The 16,934-nt window shown below is 38.8% G+C and overlaps 1 protein-coding gene across 1 annotated transcript in view; it reads right to left on the reverse strand.

Annotated features, from left to right (window-relative positions):
• CNTN3 (contactin 3) overlaps window positions 1-16,934 on the reverse strand; it is a 323,792-nt gene that overhangs the window by 78,306 nt on the left and 228,552 nt on the right. The window contains exons 10-11 of the mRNA XM_060022922.1: window positions 16,512-16,641; window positions 13,834-13,984 (exon numbers count right to left, since the gene is read on the reverse strand). Of these exons, the coding sequence (XP_059878905.1) occupies window positions 13,834-13,984; window positions 16,512-16,641 (281 nt within the window). The remainder of the gene's footprint in view (window positions 1-13,833; window positions 13,985-16,511; window positions 16,642-16,934) is intronic.

Consider the following 16,934-nt stretch of genomic DNA (forward strand, 5'->3'; position numbering starts at 1 on the left):
TATGGACCATGCTCTGCAATAAGCAAAAAGGATTTACTGGTAAGAATTTATTCTGTCCTAATAAAACTTACATTCTAGGAAATTTGAACTCTGGCATATTTTTTGTCTTCAATGTTCGTTTTGTGTGTACTCTAATAAACTGTCCTCAAGTTCTTTTTGGAATGAGGCATGATGTTAGTAAATGAAATAAACCAGAAGACATAAAGGTATTAAAATGAGTAGTCATAAGAAAATAATATATAATAAACTAAGTAAGGTATAAGGTGTTTCAAGAGCCTAAACTAGAAAAACATACTTTATATCAAGCTTTAAAAACTACGATTTTCCCATTTATGTAAATCAATAAATACTGCAGAAAATTAAGTGCCTAATACAATCTTTAAGTTAAAGGTGCTTCCTTCTTTAGCATTTGATTGTAACAGGTTAGAAAATAATTTTTTCCCAAAACAAGACAGATTTTATATATTCAGTCCCAATTACAGAGGTTTTTTCAGAACTGCAAGACTCTCAAAGGGTCAAACGCTCTCGTGCGCCAACAAAAACTGCTCTAGCAATGACATCTACATTAAGACAGGATTATAAAATACCACAGATAATATCCGGAAGCGGAAAACACGTGCAAGTACAAAATGGTTTTTTTTTAAATTTGTTAGGTAGTAAGAAATGTAACTCAGTGTACCAATTCATTAGAACTTACAGAACAGACCATAAATTATGAATAACTCCTTTCCAGTATAACTATGTGGGAGGCATCAACCATCACCAACAACAACCCGCGTGTTTATTCCTTTTTCACAGAAGTGCAATTGCACCTCACCTAATCATTCATTCAACCATTCTTCCATCCATTCCCCCCTATTACTATTAAGGGCTTCAGGGAGGGGGAAGAATAAACTAAAATATAGCACTTTTCATATTTGAATAGGAAGCCTCAAGTAGAAATCTATAAAAAAAATCAATTTTATACATTTCTAAGAAATTGCTGTAATAAATTAGATAAGAAAATTATAGGTACTTTTAAGACATGGGAAGCGATCCAAAAAAGAATAAAATTCACTTCAACAAGTATGTGTTGAGTACTGATGACACTCTAAGTGTTTTGAAAAACACATGTATGAGTAAGGACTAGTCCCTATCCTTTAGAGACTTTCAATCTAACGGCGCGGGGGGTGCACCACAACTATCAGTAAAATTTGATGCTTTGGTATGAAATTTTGTATCTGAGGTACAAATTCATCCAGCGCTACCTCAAAACACACAATATCCTTTTCTCCATTTCCTCCACTGTTACCCTAAATCAAGCCTCCAGTACATCTTACCCTGACAACTCCAAGTTGCCTCCTAACCAGATTCATTGCTTTCCCCCTTTCTCTCCTCAACCCGCTCTCCACACTACAGCCAGAGTTACCTTTTTTAACCAGAGCATGTCACACCCTGTGTTAAAATCACCAATGACTTCTTATTCCATTTAAAATAAAATCCAGCAGTTTTATCACTGTCTTCAAAGGCCCCATTTCTGGATTCTGCCTGTCTCTGGGACCTCATATTTCATTATTCTCCCTTTCTATGCATGATTCTTCAGTCACACTGGCTTTGCTCCTGATTCTCAAATGAGACAATTTCTTTCCCATCTCCAGACCTTTGTTCTGTTGGGACCTCTTCCTGCGAGGCACAGCTTCCAATTCTTGGCATGACCCATTGCTTCTTACTATTTAGTTCTCTGTCCAGAAGTTACTTCCTTAAGGAGGGCTTTCTTGAAATACCCTGTATGATTATACACTTTTTGCCCTTAATGGCTAAAGAAATTATCTTCTTAACTTATTCATATGCTGTCTCTCCCTTCTGCAAGTTCCACAAGGAAGGGACCATATCTGTCCTGTTCACTGTGGTTTTCTCCGAGCCTGGAACAAGGCATGCCGGGTGGGTGTGCCAGATTGTATTTCCCAAAGGTGGCCACAGTAAGATTTCCTATCCCAAATGCTCTCCTAGAATCTTGCTACAGTACTCTCCCATCAAGAGGTGGAGTCAAATCCCCCTCCTCCTGAACCTGGTCAGCTCAGTGATTCACTGGTAACCAATGGAATGCAAGGAAAGTAAGGTTTTGTGTCTTCTGAGCCTAGCCTATTCAACTTCCACCTTGCTTGCTTGAATATTCGCTCCTGAAGACTTTAGCTGCCATATAAGCATTTCAACTCCCCGTGAGGCCACCATGTTTTGAGGGAACCCAAACTAGCCCACGTGGAGAGACCAAGTGGTCATGGAGAGGCTATGGGCCTGCCAGAGAGAAAGCGGTGCACGGCCAGCCCCCAGCAGCTCCAGCTCCAGCCCAAGCCTGACTGCAACCACGTGAGACACTCCGCACAAACACTGCCGAGCCAAGCCTTTCCCCAATTCCTGACCCATGGAAACGGCGAGCGATAATAAAGCAATTGCTGTTTTACACCGTTAAATTTTAGGGTGATTTATTATGCAGCAATAGTTAGTGGGAACAGTAGGTGCTGAACAAATATTTGATGAGTAAATGAATGTTGAAATGAATAAGCATGTATGGAACAGTGACCAAGTCTACAAAGATAGAGAAGGTGAGAATCCAGGTGAGATGGCCTTCTGCACAAACAGCCACAATACACTGTGTTAAATGACACAGTTGGGCCTAAAGAAACCACAAGGGTAAAGCAGAAGAAAGTGCAGTTAACCTCACCTATTGGGCTTGGGAAAGGCTTCTCATGGTGAGTAACATTAAGCTGGGCCTCGAGTGATAAGCAGGGGTTTGCAAGAAAGACAAGAAAAGACATTCCAGCCAGAGTAAATCACAGGAGGATAAATGCAGAGTGCAATGAGAATTCTGTTTTGTCCTCCTTTCTTTTTAAGAATTACTCAGAAGGCAATGGTAGGCACTCTTGATAATGTTAAAGGAGTCAATATTCTTATTTTGAGAGAAGTCTCCTGCTTTTTCCTGTCTTAAACATTATTACGAGAAAAAGTGCAATGGTAGTAGGTTATGATATGACAGGGGTCCTCAATAAAATATTTTTTCTTTGAATTTTCAGTGAAAGCAGAGATATAGAACATTGACTGAGCCGTAGGAAAATGCATGTGGGATTTGGGGGCTTGAGTGAGAAATTCTATATGACCAAATGGATGTGGTACAGAGGGACACACCCAGTAAATAAAACCTCTATGCTGAGCACGGTTATGAATTCATGTACCCGGTTCTAACACAGAACTGGCTGGAAGCAGATTCCAATGCCTAGCATTAGAATTCACTAACCTGCTTTCCCCTACCAAAATCATAAAACTGACAAAATATTTTTAAAGGGGCCCTAACTTTTATAATCCATAAAAATCAAATTTAAAATATGGATTTAAGAACCACATGGTCATCTGCAAAATTTAGTTGATATAATTTTAGAAACCATTTCACAGCTGCAAATTCTTTAATAACATTTGCGTAGAATTTATTCATGGTTAAATAATATAAAACTAATCTGGTTGTTGTAAAAAAGAAAGGTCTTTACTCATCTTTCTTTTAACCCAGTCTTGTTACTCTTAACGTATCTGAGAAACACGATGAAAAAAAAAAATTAAAAACTGTAGATTTGGGGATTCGTAGCTGCAAACTATTATATATAGAATGCATAAAGAACAAGGTGCTACTGTATAGCACAGGGAACTATATTCAATATCCTGGGATAAATCATAATGGAAAAGAATATGAAAAAGATTGCATATTTTTTCTATAACAATCACTTTGCTGTACAGTAGAAATTATTACATCGTAAATCAACTACACTTCAATAAAATAAATTAAAAAAAACTGTATCGGGCTTCCCTGGTGGCACAGTGGTTGAGAGTCCGCCTGCCGATGCAGGGGACACGGGTTCGTGCCCTGGTCAGGGAAGATCCCACATGCCACGGAGCGGCTGGCCCCGTGAGCCATGGCCGCTGAGCCTGCGCGTCCGGAGCCTGTGCTCCGCAACAGGAGAGGCCACAACAGTGAGAGGCCCGCGTACCGCAAAAAAAAAAAAGAAACTGTATCAACAGTAGCAGGTCCCTTTTTTGAGAGCCTATGTAGAAGCCACCAGAGTAGATGCTTCACATACTTTATTATTTTTATCATTGCAACTTGAGTCTCCTGAGAAAAAGAAGGAATGAATGTGAGAGAAATGGGGCAGGGCAGAGTTGGAAGTAATTTGTCCTTTCTCTGCCTGTGAGGGGAGATCAGGGTTTTTTTAGCCAACCTCTTGCTCAGAGTTGGCTATGCCACCAAGCAAATGCCACCTAACAGACCAACTGACCCTCCAAAGTAAGAATTTCTGGCCCTGTTGCACAAAGTAAGGAAACCAAGGCTCGGGGGTTAAGTAACCTGCCTAATATCACACAGGTGGTATGATTTGACCCATGTCTTTTCGACTTCGACGCTCTGCTCTTACCAAGTACTAAAATTAAATCAAGCAGCAAATAAAACTTACACTTAACTTCATCTGACACGGTGAATAATGTGCAGAGTGATTAGTATACTGCATGTCAATCACGCATAAATAATGCATGTAAGTAATGATACAAATATGCAGAAAATTAAGCTGCCTGCGTATAAGAGGAGAAGACCTGTAGGTCTCTGTTGGTGGCTGGAGAATGGGGAATGGAGGAGAGAAAGTGATTATGATCCCTTCCCATGAGTCCCATTTCAAACCGTTCCCATGAGTTGCATTCCAAACCCAAAGTCTTGGGTTGCATTAACTCCTCTCTTGATTATCTTCACTCTCAAATACTAGCTTAATCTTCTCATAGGGTGTGGGAGTTATGGGGCAAATGCACCGTTTCCTCTTCTCTTTCCAGCTGGAAGCATGAGAGAAATGGAAATATGGGTTGGGAAACAGAGAGACAGAAGGAGACTGTTCTCTATTCTCTGAGACTCTTGCATATTTACCCAGGCATCTCAATCTCGCCTTCAAAAAAAATTATCTTCCTTCGATGTTCACCTCCTCTGAAGGAGAGAGATGGTTCTCGATCTGGGAAGGAACTCAGCTTAGGCTTTCTTATTTACCTGATCACATGTGAACTTTACCTTGGACCCAATCGCAATACATAACCGGTTTCACCTCCTGTCTATGCAATCATTTTGTTCAAATGGTGTTTTCCCTACTTTTTTGCTTTCCTTGGTTTCACAGATCCTTCAAAATAGAGCTACATCACTTCCTTCGAGACACCTCTCTGTATGGAACTGCCTGTCCACTGCCCCAAGGTGCTGGCTGAGACAGCATCTCTTCTCTGTGCTTCTTACTGGCTTATAGACACCCCATGAGACACAGGGTGGCAATGTCCTGTTTCCTCGGGCCAACCTTGGTTTCTACGTGTTGTCTTGGCGGGAATTACTAACAGGGTCCCCTTTCTCTTTCAAAATGTCCCAGATTGTAGAATAAATTATATACGGTCACTTTAATTATACAGTCTCTCCCAGAATAACTGATGGGTAAATTTTCCACATCCTAAAAGAATGTGTGGGCTCCTTGAGGGCTGTATTCCCAGTGCTGGGCACTGTCCCCAGTGCTGAATAAAGATAAGACAAACTGGTGGACAGCCTGAGTACCTTCCCTGCAGACAGGAAGCAAGGACATCAACCTCGATACAACTAACATCCAGGTTCTGACAGGAGGCAACGTCACATGTGTTAAATAAAATTCTCTTTGGTCTTGTAAATTTACCAGTGAGAGATCAATCTGGAGTTAAGGGTACAGAAGTAGAGGACTGGCTGAGATCTTGGCTATGTACCCAAGGGTAGATGAACTGATACTCTCTGGGCTTCATTACCTCTCTGATGGTTGTGAGGGGACAGCTGTTGAGATGGGGAGACAAAGGGTGATGGGGAAGATAACACAGATGGCTGTCTGGTGAAAGGAGCAATGGCAGGCAGAGAGAGAGCAGTATTCTGAACAGCATGAAGAAAAATCCACTCCACTGTGATAAGAGACAGAGAAGCCAAGAAATGTGAGGAAATGCGGAGGGAATGGAGATAGAAACGACCTGGCAAATGAGCTCTTTTTCATCATCTAAGAGCTCAAGCCAAGGGAAATACTATCTAACAGATTCGCTGGATAGTAACAGAGTCCCCAGACACATCTTTACAAAGCAAGACTGTGGCGACTAGTAGTAGCGATGGCAGAAATGCCAAGTGGTTCTCGCTCTGATGGAATTATCCTGTTTACCGGCAAAAGTTTAGATTCTACTTCGAAGTAACGTCATCCAACTACTCAGTGTTTCACAAAAGGGCCAAAATGACCAGTTGGGGGCGTTTCTTGAGCTTTGAAACTCCTATACGAAGCCACTCATGAAATCAGGATGAGATGACTGTAAAATCGCTTGCAAAATTTTGCTTAAAAAATTAAGGTATAATTTATAGAGAAAATAATCCACCTTTTTTGCTGTACAGTTCTGTGAGTTTTAACAAATGAATGTAGACATGTAACCACTGTCATAATCAAGATCTAAAACAATTCCCGCACCCCCCAAAATTCTCCCATGCCCCAAAATAGTCAATCTCTCCACCCACTCCCAGCCCCTGACAAGCAGTGATCACTGTTTTTTGTCTGTAAAGCGTGCCTTTTTCCGGTCTGTCGTATAAACGGAATCATACAGCATACCAAGCTCACTGTCTTTTAAAGTCAGCTTCTAACTACATGCAAAAAATACATTAAAATTGGTTAATACATTTTAAAAAACACTGTCTGGATTATGGCTATTAATATTTGGGGAAAATCTTTCTTTCTTTAAAAAGCATTTAAATTTCTATAGTATTAAATGCTGCCTAGAACCTTTGAAACAATTTTAATGTGTTTAATTAGAAATAATGGGCCATTTTTTTACTCTCTTCTGAATTGAGGCCATTGTAATAAAATATTTACTATTATAAGCAATAGCATTCAAGTGAAAGCCCCGTTTTTAAAGATAATTGGCTAATGTGTTTTAAGTACCACTAAGTGAAACAGAAAAGCTAAACATTCTTTAGAACATGCCAGCTGTGGCTACTTCTTCTTGCATCCCAAGCCTAGTCACAGTCTCCAGGGTCTTTTAGAATTTTCCTTGGCTTAAAGGAGACAAAACTTCCTGTTTTATTTCAAGTCTTTTGAAAACATGTGGATTTAAGTGAATGAATCCAACAGCACTAAAATGTAGAAATTTAGTGAAAAACCATTGGATGCTCAAAGGGTAGAGCATTTCTGTTTATAAAAGAAAACCTCCTTTCTGAAGGGTGAAAAGCAGAATAGTTTTTCTCAGTACTGGATGATGCAAATATCAAACCAAAAGAAGGAAAAAAAACTCTACTCAGAATTAATATTAGTAATTTAAAAGTTTAGAATATCTGCATTCCAGGTGACCTAACTGGACCCTGACTTAATATATCAATTGCTTTATACATCGTGACTGTTAGTCATTTAAATGATATTGTAAAAACAGGCATCCTCGAATTACATTTAAATTTCCATAAGCTTCAGAATTAAGATACAGACCCTCCTTTAATTTAATGATTTACTGTCTAATGATATGTACCTTCCTAGAAACTTTTATCCACTGTCATGGTTTCAGCTACCATCTGTATACACGTAACACCTAAATTTCTATCTGTAGCTCAGGCCGCTCTCCTTAGTTCCAGATTTAGAGAGTCAACCTTTAAAAGCATGCAGATATGGCCAGTTGGTTTGTCAACAAGCATTTCAAACTGAAACAATTTCAAATTGAATTTATCATATTTGCCCTCACCTCTGCTCCTTCTGTATGTTCCCTGTCTCACTAAATAGGTCTACCACGATCCTGATGCCTGAATTGGAAATTTAGGATTCAGCCTTGACTGGCATCTTCTCTCCAAATCTTTAATGGAGTCCTCTGTCCTGCTGATTTAACTTTTTCACAACCCCTCAATACTTCTCTCCATTCTCGTTGCCATTTCTTTATTTTAGGCTCTAATCCTCTCCTGTTCAAACTGCTCAATTGCTGCTAACTGGGAATCTTGCCTCAAGTTCCAACTGCTCCGATTCATGCTCTCTGCTGCCACTGTAGTGACTTTTTTTAAACATAAACTTGATCTTTCTCCAGGACACATATCTGGAGAAAACTATAATTCGAAAAGATACATGCATCCCAATGTTCACTGCATCACTATTCACAATAGGCAAGACATGGAAGCAACCTAAATGTCCGTCGACAGATGAATTCATAAAGAAGATGTGATACATATATATATATATATATATATATATATATATACACACACACACACACACTTACATACATACAATGGAATACTACCCGGCCATAAAAAAGAGTGAAATAATGCCATTTGCAGCAACATGGATGGACCTAGAGATTATCATACTAAGCAAAGTAAGTTGAAAGAAAAAGACAAATACCATATGATATCACTTATATGTGGAATCTAAAATATGACACAAATGAACTTATCTACGAAACAGAAGCTGACTCGCAGACATAGAGAACAGACTTGTGGTTGCCAAGGGGAAGAGTGGGTAGGGTAGGGAAGGATTGGGAGTTTGGGATTAGCAAATGCAAACTATTATGTATAGAATGGATAAACAAGGTCCTACTGTATAGCACAGGGAACTATACTCAGTATCCTGTGATGAATCATAATGGAAAAGAATATGAAAAAGAAAGTATACATATGTATAACTGAATCACTTTGCTGTACAGCATAAATTAACACATTGTAAATCAACTATATTTCAATAAAATAAATTTTTAAAAAATAAATTTGATCTTTTAACTGCTACCTTATTATGTTGCTTTCACAGGAAATAAAGCCCAAACTCTATTTCATTTGGCTTCCTGTGTCATTCACAATAAGATCCTCGCTTACCTCCATGGCCTCGCTCCCTCTGCAGCCCTCCCGCCTAAGTGACTTTTCACTCGAGTTGCACTGAACATCAAATGCCTATTCTTGTCCTTGCCTCTGTGCCTTTGCACAGGCTGTTCCTCCTACCTTGAGCACTCTTCTCCAGTGAATCCTAGTCATCGTTCAAGCCTTGGTATAGACACTACATCCTCCAGAAAGCCCGCTCTGCACCCTAAATTGGAGATGGGGCCTCCTCAGATAATCACCGAACATTCTGTATTTTGTCAATTGAGTTTTATTATAAAGGTCCTGTGTTACCTGCCTGATACCCTGAAAATCTACAAATAATGGGATTAACTTCTCTGGTGAAAATTAAATACCTAGTGCCTAGCACACAGTAGGTATTCAAAATATTTTCAAATGAATGAATGAGCACTTAATTTTAAGAGCTCAGGAATCACTATGTGCATTATAAGCCCTTGTTATCTATTCACAGAAGCTTTACTAAGACCTCTGTTGGGAAGTAATCCCTTTATTACCTTAGCTTGAAATGCTCTCTCTACTTGAAAGCACTAACTGATTTCTTCAAAACCTTTCTGTAATTCAGGCGTCTCGCTCACTTAGATCTACATTACTATGGCTGATGCAAGATTCAAAACTGTAACTGTGCTGATATAAAAACTTTCAAACTAGATAGATTATAATTATTCAAACATATTGTGTGGTTTACATAGTAGACATATTTATCAATTTATATAATTTTTAAAAGACATATTTAATCCTTGAATTTTTGTTCTGATTCAGGCTTTGAATGATACTATATATCTATATAAATACATAGATATCTATGTTTATATCATACTATATATATATATATGTATGTATATATAGGCTTAATCAAAAGTGCATTTGTCAACAGCCCATATGCTAGGCTAGAGAAAGCTTTCCTATTTATCGTGTCTTATTCACTGACAAACCCATGTTGATCCACCAAAAAAACCCCAAATAAACAAAACAAAAACCGAAACACAAGAAAAAAAACTAAGTAAAAATTTTATAGATTTAAAATCTTGCCATAAATATCCCATCAAAAATTTTTGCCTTCTCTTATATTTTCAAATGCATCAATGAATTCATTTGTCCCCAAGATGAGATTTGAGTCTGCATGTTTTATGCTGGAACAGCCCATGACTGAACAACCACAATAAATCTATCATTTAAAGTGCTTCCCCAGTTTGGCTTAAGCCTGCAGACCGAGAGGGATGGACATGGCGCTTTTGTTGCCAAGTGATGGCTGAGACCCACTCTGATTTCACATGAACTTGGAGTAGATTCAACTCTGCAACTTGTTCCATAATTGCTTCTAGCAGCTTTTCCCCTAAGCATCAAGGCCCTGGCATATCAGTGCTTTTGCTGTCCAAAGAGATAAAAGCAAAATCCAAACCACCAGACCTAGTGCCATGTACTGAATATTAGGGTTTCCCCAAAATTTATATGTTAAATCCTAATATCCAATGTGATGGTATCTGAAGGCAGGGCCTTTAGGAGGTGATTAGACCATGACGGTAGAGCCTTCATGAATGGGATTACTGTCCTTATAGACGAGACCTCAGAGAGCTCTCTGGCTCCCTTTCTGCTTTGCTGAGGATATAAGGAGAAGGCAGCTGTCCTTACCAGAATTCAACCACGCTGGCACCCCGATTCTGGCTTCCATCCTTCAGAACCGTGAGAAGTAAATTTCCACTGTTCAAGCCAGCCAGTTTATGGTATTATGTTATAAAAGCTCGAACTAAGATACCTAGGAAAGACTGCAGCACTATGGAGCCTTCTCCTAAACATGTTTCCTCTTTTAACCTTATTTTTATACCTGACAGTTTCCTTATTCACTGGGGAGATGTTAGAAATACTTAATACAAAGTACAGGGTCAGTAAGCTTGAAAGGGTCAGAGAAATAACTTTTATGAACATAAGACATGGTTGGAGTAACCACCACTTTCCCCCCTTTCTTCTTAAAACATAATCCCAATTTCTCATTGGGCACACTCCCACCCAGGAAAGAAATCTGTATTTCCCAGCCTCTTCTGCAGCTAAGTTTGGCCAGGGAACTAATTTCTGACCAGTAAGGCATAAGGAAAATTATTGGATGGGGCTTCTGGGAAGATTCTTAAAAGGGAGTAAATGTATCTTGATTTCTACCTTCCTCCTTCCTGTCATTGGGGGATGACACTGGGATGACATTGGGAAGGATGCCTTGGGAGGCTGATGTCCCAGCAGCCGTCCTGGTTCCTGATGTGAGGATGGTAGAGCAGCAAGATGAAAGGGGCGTGCATCTCTGATGACTGTGGATTCCAGGTAGTCTTAACTGCCTACCTTCTAAGAGACCAGCCAGCCAATGAACTGCCCAACTAACCAACCAACAAATTCTATCTCTTTCAGCCACTGTTACTTCCCACTTTTTATCTGTAACATAACCTCGTTTTCCTGATCAGCGGATCTACAGATATCAGACATCATGGTAAATGCTTACTTTATAGCAACTGTATAAGGTGGCAATTATTCTTTCTGTTTTATAGATGAGGAAATTAATGTTCAGAGGTGTTACATAACTGACCTATTCATACCAAGGTAGCAAGTGGCCAAGTCAAAATACCAGGTGAGATTCCAGAATTTAAACTTTTTCCCTGCATTGTCCCATCACTCTCTAAAGTGGGAGTAAATCTCTCCTGTGTGCCTTCAGCTAAATTTCTTAATCTTTTATCCCCTTTTAAAATTAAAATTAAGATTAAAAACCTCTAGGCACTACTGTGAGGACAAGTGGGTTTATTATTTTGCAAAGCATTTAAGTCCTTGGAACATAATCACTATTTAATTTATGCATACAATTAAAACTCTAAAATGTTTTTGACAACAAAAAGTCACCAGTTATACACGAACACTTAACTTCCATCAGAGCCAAAATTAACTAGTTTGTGCCTATAATTGTTTAAACTGGCTTCAACAACTAAACTCCAAATCACTAATTAATTTCCTGTTCCAGAAATCTATTCTGTGCCGCCTAGCACTTAGTTGGATTGTGTTTTGTAACCACTCAGCTGACAACTTGGCCTTGTCCTCCTGCTGTGGCTGCCTTTTAACGGAGGTGTCTCCCATAAAATATCTGAGGGAGAGCAGATTGTGTTGTCATAACCAACTCACAAAAAAATCTTTGGGACTGTAATCTAAAAGCAGCGCAACCTGGTTGTCTGTCTACAATAAGACTTTGCAATTTTGGAAAAGTAAATCTACGTTTCTTAGTCTAAGAAATTGTTTGTTTGTTTTTCCCCATCTCCAAAGAGAATAATTTGGACCCCATGACTTCAAAGGATGAGACCACCTCTCAGATTCGGGGCTCCCTATACACAATGTGGCATTGAAAAAGCTTGATGGTTATGCCCTAGCTATGGGACTCATCCTGGCTATGTGACTTTAGGCAAATTACATAATTTCTCTAAGCTTTCGTTTTCTCATTAGTAAAAATGGAGATGATAATAAGATCTAACAGCACAGAGTTGCAGAGATATTGAAAGGAGATAATACGTGTAGAGTTCTGTATTAGTTTCCTTTTTCTCCAATTACAAGTTACTGTAAACTTGTTTAGTGGCCTAAAACAATACAAATGTATTATCTTACAGTTTGGGAGGTCAGAAGTCCAGTATGGGTCTCAATGGGCTAAAATCAAGGTGCTGTCACGGTTGTGTTACTTTGGAAGGTCCTAGAATCATTTTCTGCTCCTTCAGGTTGCTGGAAGAATTCAGTTCATTGAGGTTATGGGACTGAGATCTCTGTTTCCTTGCTGTCAGCTGAGGATTTTCCCATTTTATAGAGGAGTCTGAAATTCCTTTGTTCATCGGCCCCCTTCTACCATCTTCAAAGCCAGCAATCCCAATCAGGGTCCCCCTCATGCTGGAAATCTCTCCTGCTCTTCTCTCATTACCATACATTTCTTTCAAACACTTTCTCTATCTTCTTCCCCTTTCAAGTGCCCAGGTGAATACTTAAGGCAACCCAGATAATCCAATATAATCTCCCCATTTTAAGGGCAAACGGTTAGCAACCTTAATTCCATCTTTAACTTTCATTATCTTTTGCCATGTAATGTGATAATGTAAATCATATGTCTTCAGGATAAGGACATGGACGTGTTTGGGGCCAGTATTCTGCTTACCAGAAGCTTTCAGCATGAGGCTCCAGTAGGTAGTAAGTACTCAATAAACAATAATGATAGCCAATACTTATGTTTACTCTATGCCAGGTGACCTAAGTGCTATATGCATATTTATGTCTTTCATCCACATAGCAACCCTCATAATGTGAAGTATGCGCTAATATCATCATAACCATTAACAAATGAAACACACAAAGTGTAAGTCACTTCGTGTAGCTGGTAGAAGAAAACAGCTTTGAACCCCAGCAGTCTGGGTCCAGAAGCTGTGCTTTTAAGTAGGCCCCATTCTGCCTCTCCATTTTAAATATTATTACAGTAAACAGGAAATCAAGAAAGCTTCTGCTTAAACAAATACCTGTAAAGCTAAATTACTTCAATATAGGGCAACGGCAAGATTGGTATTCATCTGGCATATGCTGCCGTCATATATTCTCTTTGCCCTGTGATGCTGGGCCACCAGGAGCTGAGAGGGGGCCTGGGTCCAGGGCTCCCATTCCTTTGTCATCCCAGTTTGAGTCTTACCAGGCAAATGGGGAGGAAACTCCTTTCTAAAATATTCTATGTTGGAAGAGGTGAGATAAATCTCTGTTTCTAGATTTCAAAACCTGGTGAGTATCATCTTGAGAGTATTACAAACAAAAATACTGCTATTGCAGTTCTTGGAACACCTCACATTTTATTGAAATGCTACTGCATTTCGCTTCATACTGAACACCTACTTTGGCATCATGATGGAAAGTGAGAAGCACATAAATCACCACCTTTCTGGACAACAGAATACCTTTCAGTCTCCTGTACAGGCACATCTCCTTTCTTCCAGGAAGAGAGCGCCCTGGGGGAAGCTCTGGGTTTACAGTCCAAGCTGACCTCACTGCCCACCTGCACCTGAATCAACTTTTTCATCGGAGTCTTTGAAAAATCTGGAGCAGAAGCTAAAAAGGATGAAAGAAGAAAGAATGACAATTCGATGTCTGATTTCATTTCTTTAAATTCCCGTAAATTTCAAAGGTTGACTTTATGATTTTTTGAAGTTTCTTGACACATAAGATATTGGTACTTGATTGATTTGATTGGATAGCACCTATAGGATGCTTTCAATGCTTAAAAAGTAAGTCCTACCATTGTGTTTTCTGGCAAGTTCCAATTCCTGAGACAATTACTTTATATGAGAATTTTTAAAGTTTACTATGAAGTTTTAAAATAGCTCAATCATGAGCTTATTAAAACTAAAAGCATTTAATAGAATGTTCTTGAAAGTTAGTTCCATGAGGACAACAGTAGGGTTGGTCTCTCTTGTGACTTCAAGGACACAGATGTGGCACAGGGCCTGGCACTCATTAGATGCTCAGTAATGTTTTTAGAATGAAGGCTGAGTACTGAATTCTTATTCTCTTGTATAAACAGTAACAAGATCTATTACAAAATTTTCACGTGGTTAGCTTTAACTTCCAAGTTGGAGAAATATATTATAACATGCATTATTATATTAAGTTACAATATTCCATTAAATACTATAATATGTAGAAAACATTATGCTGGCTAATAATGGATGGAATGCTGATCCTGAAACAATACCTGAACATTCAAGAGACATAAAAATGTATCATTTGAATTAAGTATGTTAACTCAGAAAATCATCCTTCCTTTTGCCGCAAATGCAGAAAAAAGTTAAGAACCGAGTGCATTTCCCCAAATATCTAATCCCCTGTCTTATGTCATATCCCAGTTAATATAACTTATTTTTTATAAGTGGAAATCATAGAAGGAATTATACTATATATATATATATATATATATATATATATATATATATATATATATATATATATGACTGCAGATAAAGAAGACATGTTATCCAAAGGTTGCTGGCCTTAAAATTAGGATCCTGAGAGAGTAACTTTCACTAACACAAATGAAAAATACTTTTATATTTCAATAAAATCTTTTTTTTAAGCATAGATCATATATTTTCCCATATGAAAACCCCATGCAACACTGGGTAGGGACCCATCCATTTGAAAGATGAATAAACTATGGCTCATAAGGTTAATTTAACATAAGAGCACAGCCATGCTTCGACTTAAGATATGGGCAAATCCCACTTTCTTTCCGTCATGACACCCTACTTCTCTGTCATGGATAACACCAGCCAGATTTCGAGTTGATGATCTACCCCTCCCAAGCTTCAGTCTTCCTGGTGCATATAATTTGTTTCTTAACTTCCAGGCACCAAGAAAGACCTGTTTTCCTCAAACCAGTGTTTTTCAATGAGACACTTCACATTTCGGGCTAGACAGGACTTTGTTGTGAGAGGCTATCTTGGGCATCGTAGGATATTTAGAAGCTTCTCTGGCAGCTGCCCACCAGATGCCAGTAGCACACGCTAGCTCCCTTCTTCCCCACCTTCCCCTTACACTGTGACAGCCAAAAAGGTCTCCAGAATTTCCCACTATCCCCTAGGGACAAAATCATCCCCAGTTGGGAAATACTGAGTTAGATCAGGGCCTTTCAACCTTCTGGCCATTTGGGTTGGACCAACCATGGGTACGTGACTCAAATCAGGTACATGGGGCCAATGACATGTAGGACTGTGACTTCCATCTGAACAATTAAGAAAGCCATCCTTCTGCCACTAGATTGACTGTGGTAATGAAAACAACATGCTGGGTAACATCATATGGGGCCAGAGAGTGGTGATGATGTTTGAGCCCTGGGTCAAGTCCAGCTGAAATCCAAATTCTCCATTTTAATAACACTGAGCAATAAACTTCCTCCCCTTCTCCTCCTCTTTCTCTCCCTCCCTCCCCCCTTCCCCCCACCCCCTCTTTCTTTCTTATTTATACATACTATGTTATGCTCTGACAATTTTGGTTGGACTTTAAGTCATTTGCATCTTAAACTGTTTTTCTGGACAACTGCCCTAAACATGATATAACATCTCCTTTCTTCTCCTATACCTAAAGTACAAGAAAAAAATAATTCATAATTTCAAGTACTTGAGCCTTGGTCAATTAAAGCTTTGGTCTGCCGAATGCTTGATGTTTTCAGCAGAGTTATTAAAGACAAAGACAACTCCTTTTGGATCAAAAAACTACTGATTTGAATTTTGATATTTACTTTTATGGACCAGCAACAGAGAACACCAGAGTCACTTATTCTCTTAAAAGGTACTACTTAGTTGGTACTGCTGGAGTTGGATAATAAGGATGTCTTAGGTCAACACTCTCTCCCTGTTGCTTCTCTTCTTCAATCTTTGGGCCTTAATTCTGGTCATAATTGCTGCTTTCCCTTAGAAATCATTAAAATGTGTGCCTTGATTAGAAACCCTGCATGATTCTGCTGTGATACTGAAAATGCTATTAGATGTAGAAATCTAATATGAAAAGTAAATATTTCTGCTTCTGGCAAGTATGGAGGATTTAAGAAAAAAAAAAAATAAGACAAGAAAATTAGTCTTACCCACAACCTTGAGCTCAGCACTGGAATAGACGAGACCATGTTTGTTCTCTGCTATGCACTGGAACATGCCAGAATCGGTCACATTTAGGTTGGCTATTGTAAGGGCACCATTTTCTATCTGTGTTCTCCCCTAGATGATAATAAAAATGTCTTGTATATACCATTTTAGGAGAAAAAAGATAACCACTGAATCTTATATCAATCATACACAAACCTCCTTAATTTTTCTCATGGGATTAGGCAAACTGACCTGAAGTTTAAACGTTTCCCTTATTTGAAACAGTGAGAATGACTTAACACAACAGCTAGACATTGGAAATACTAATAAACGTCCCTCAATCAAAAAGTATATCAGTAAAATAAATAACAAAGCACAATGTAAAATATTGCAACTATTTCATTTTTCCCCGTGGATAAAGTTGC

Source organism: Delphinus delphis, chromosome 10, assembly GCF_949987515.2.
Source record: "Delphinus delphis chromosome 10, mDelDel1.2, whole genome shotgun sequence".
Taxonomy (NCBI): Eukaryota; Metazoa; Chordata; class Mammalia; order Artiodactyla; family Delphinidae; genus Delphinus; species Delphinus delphis.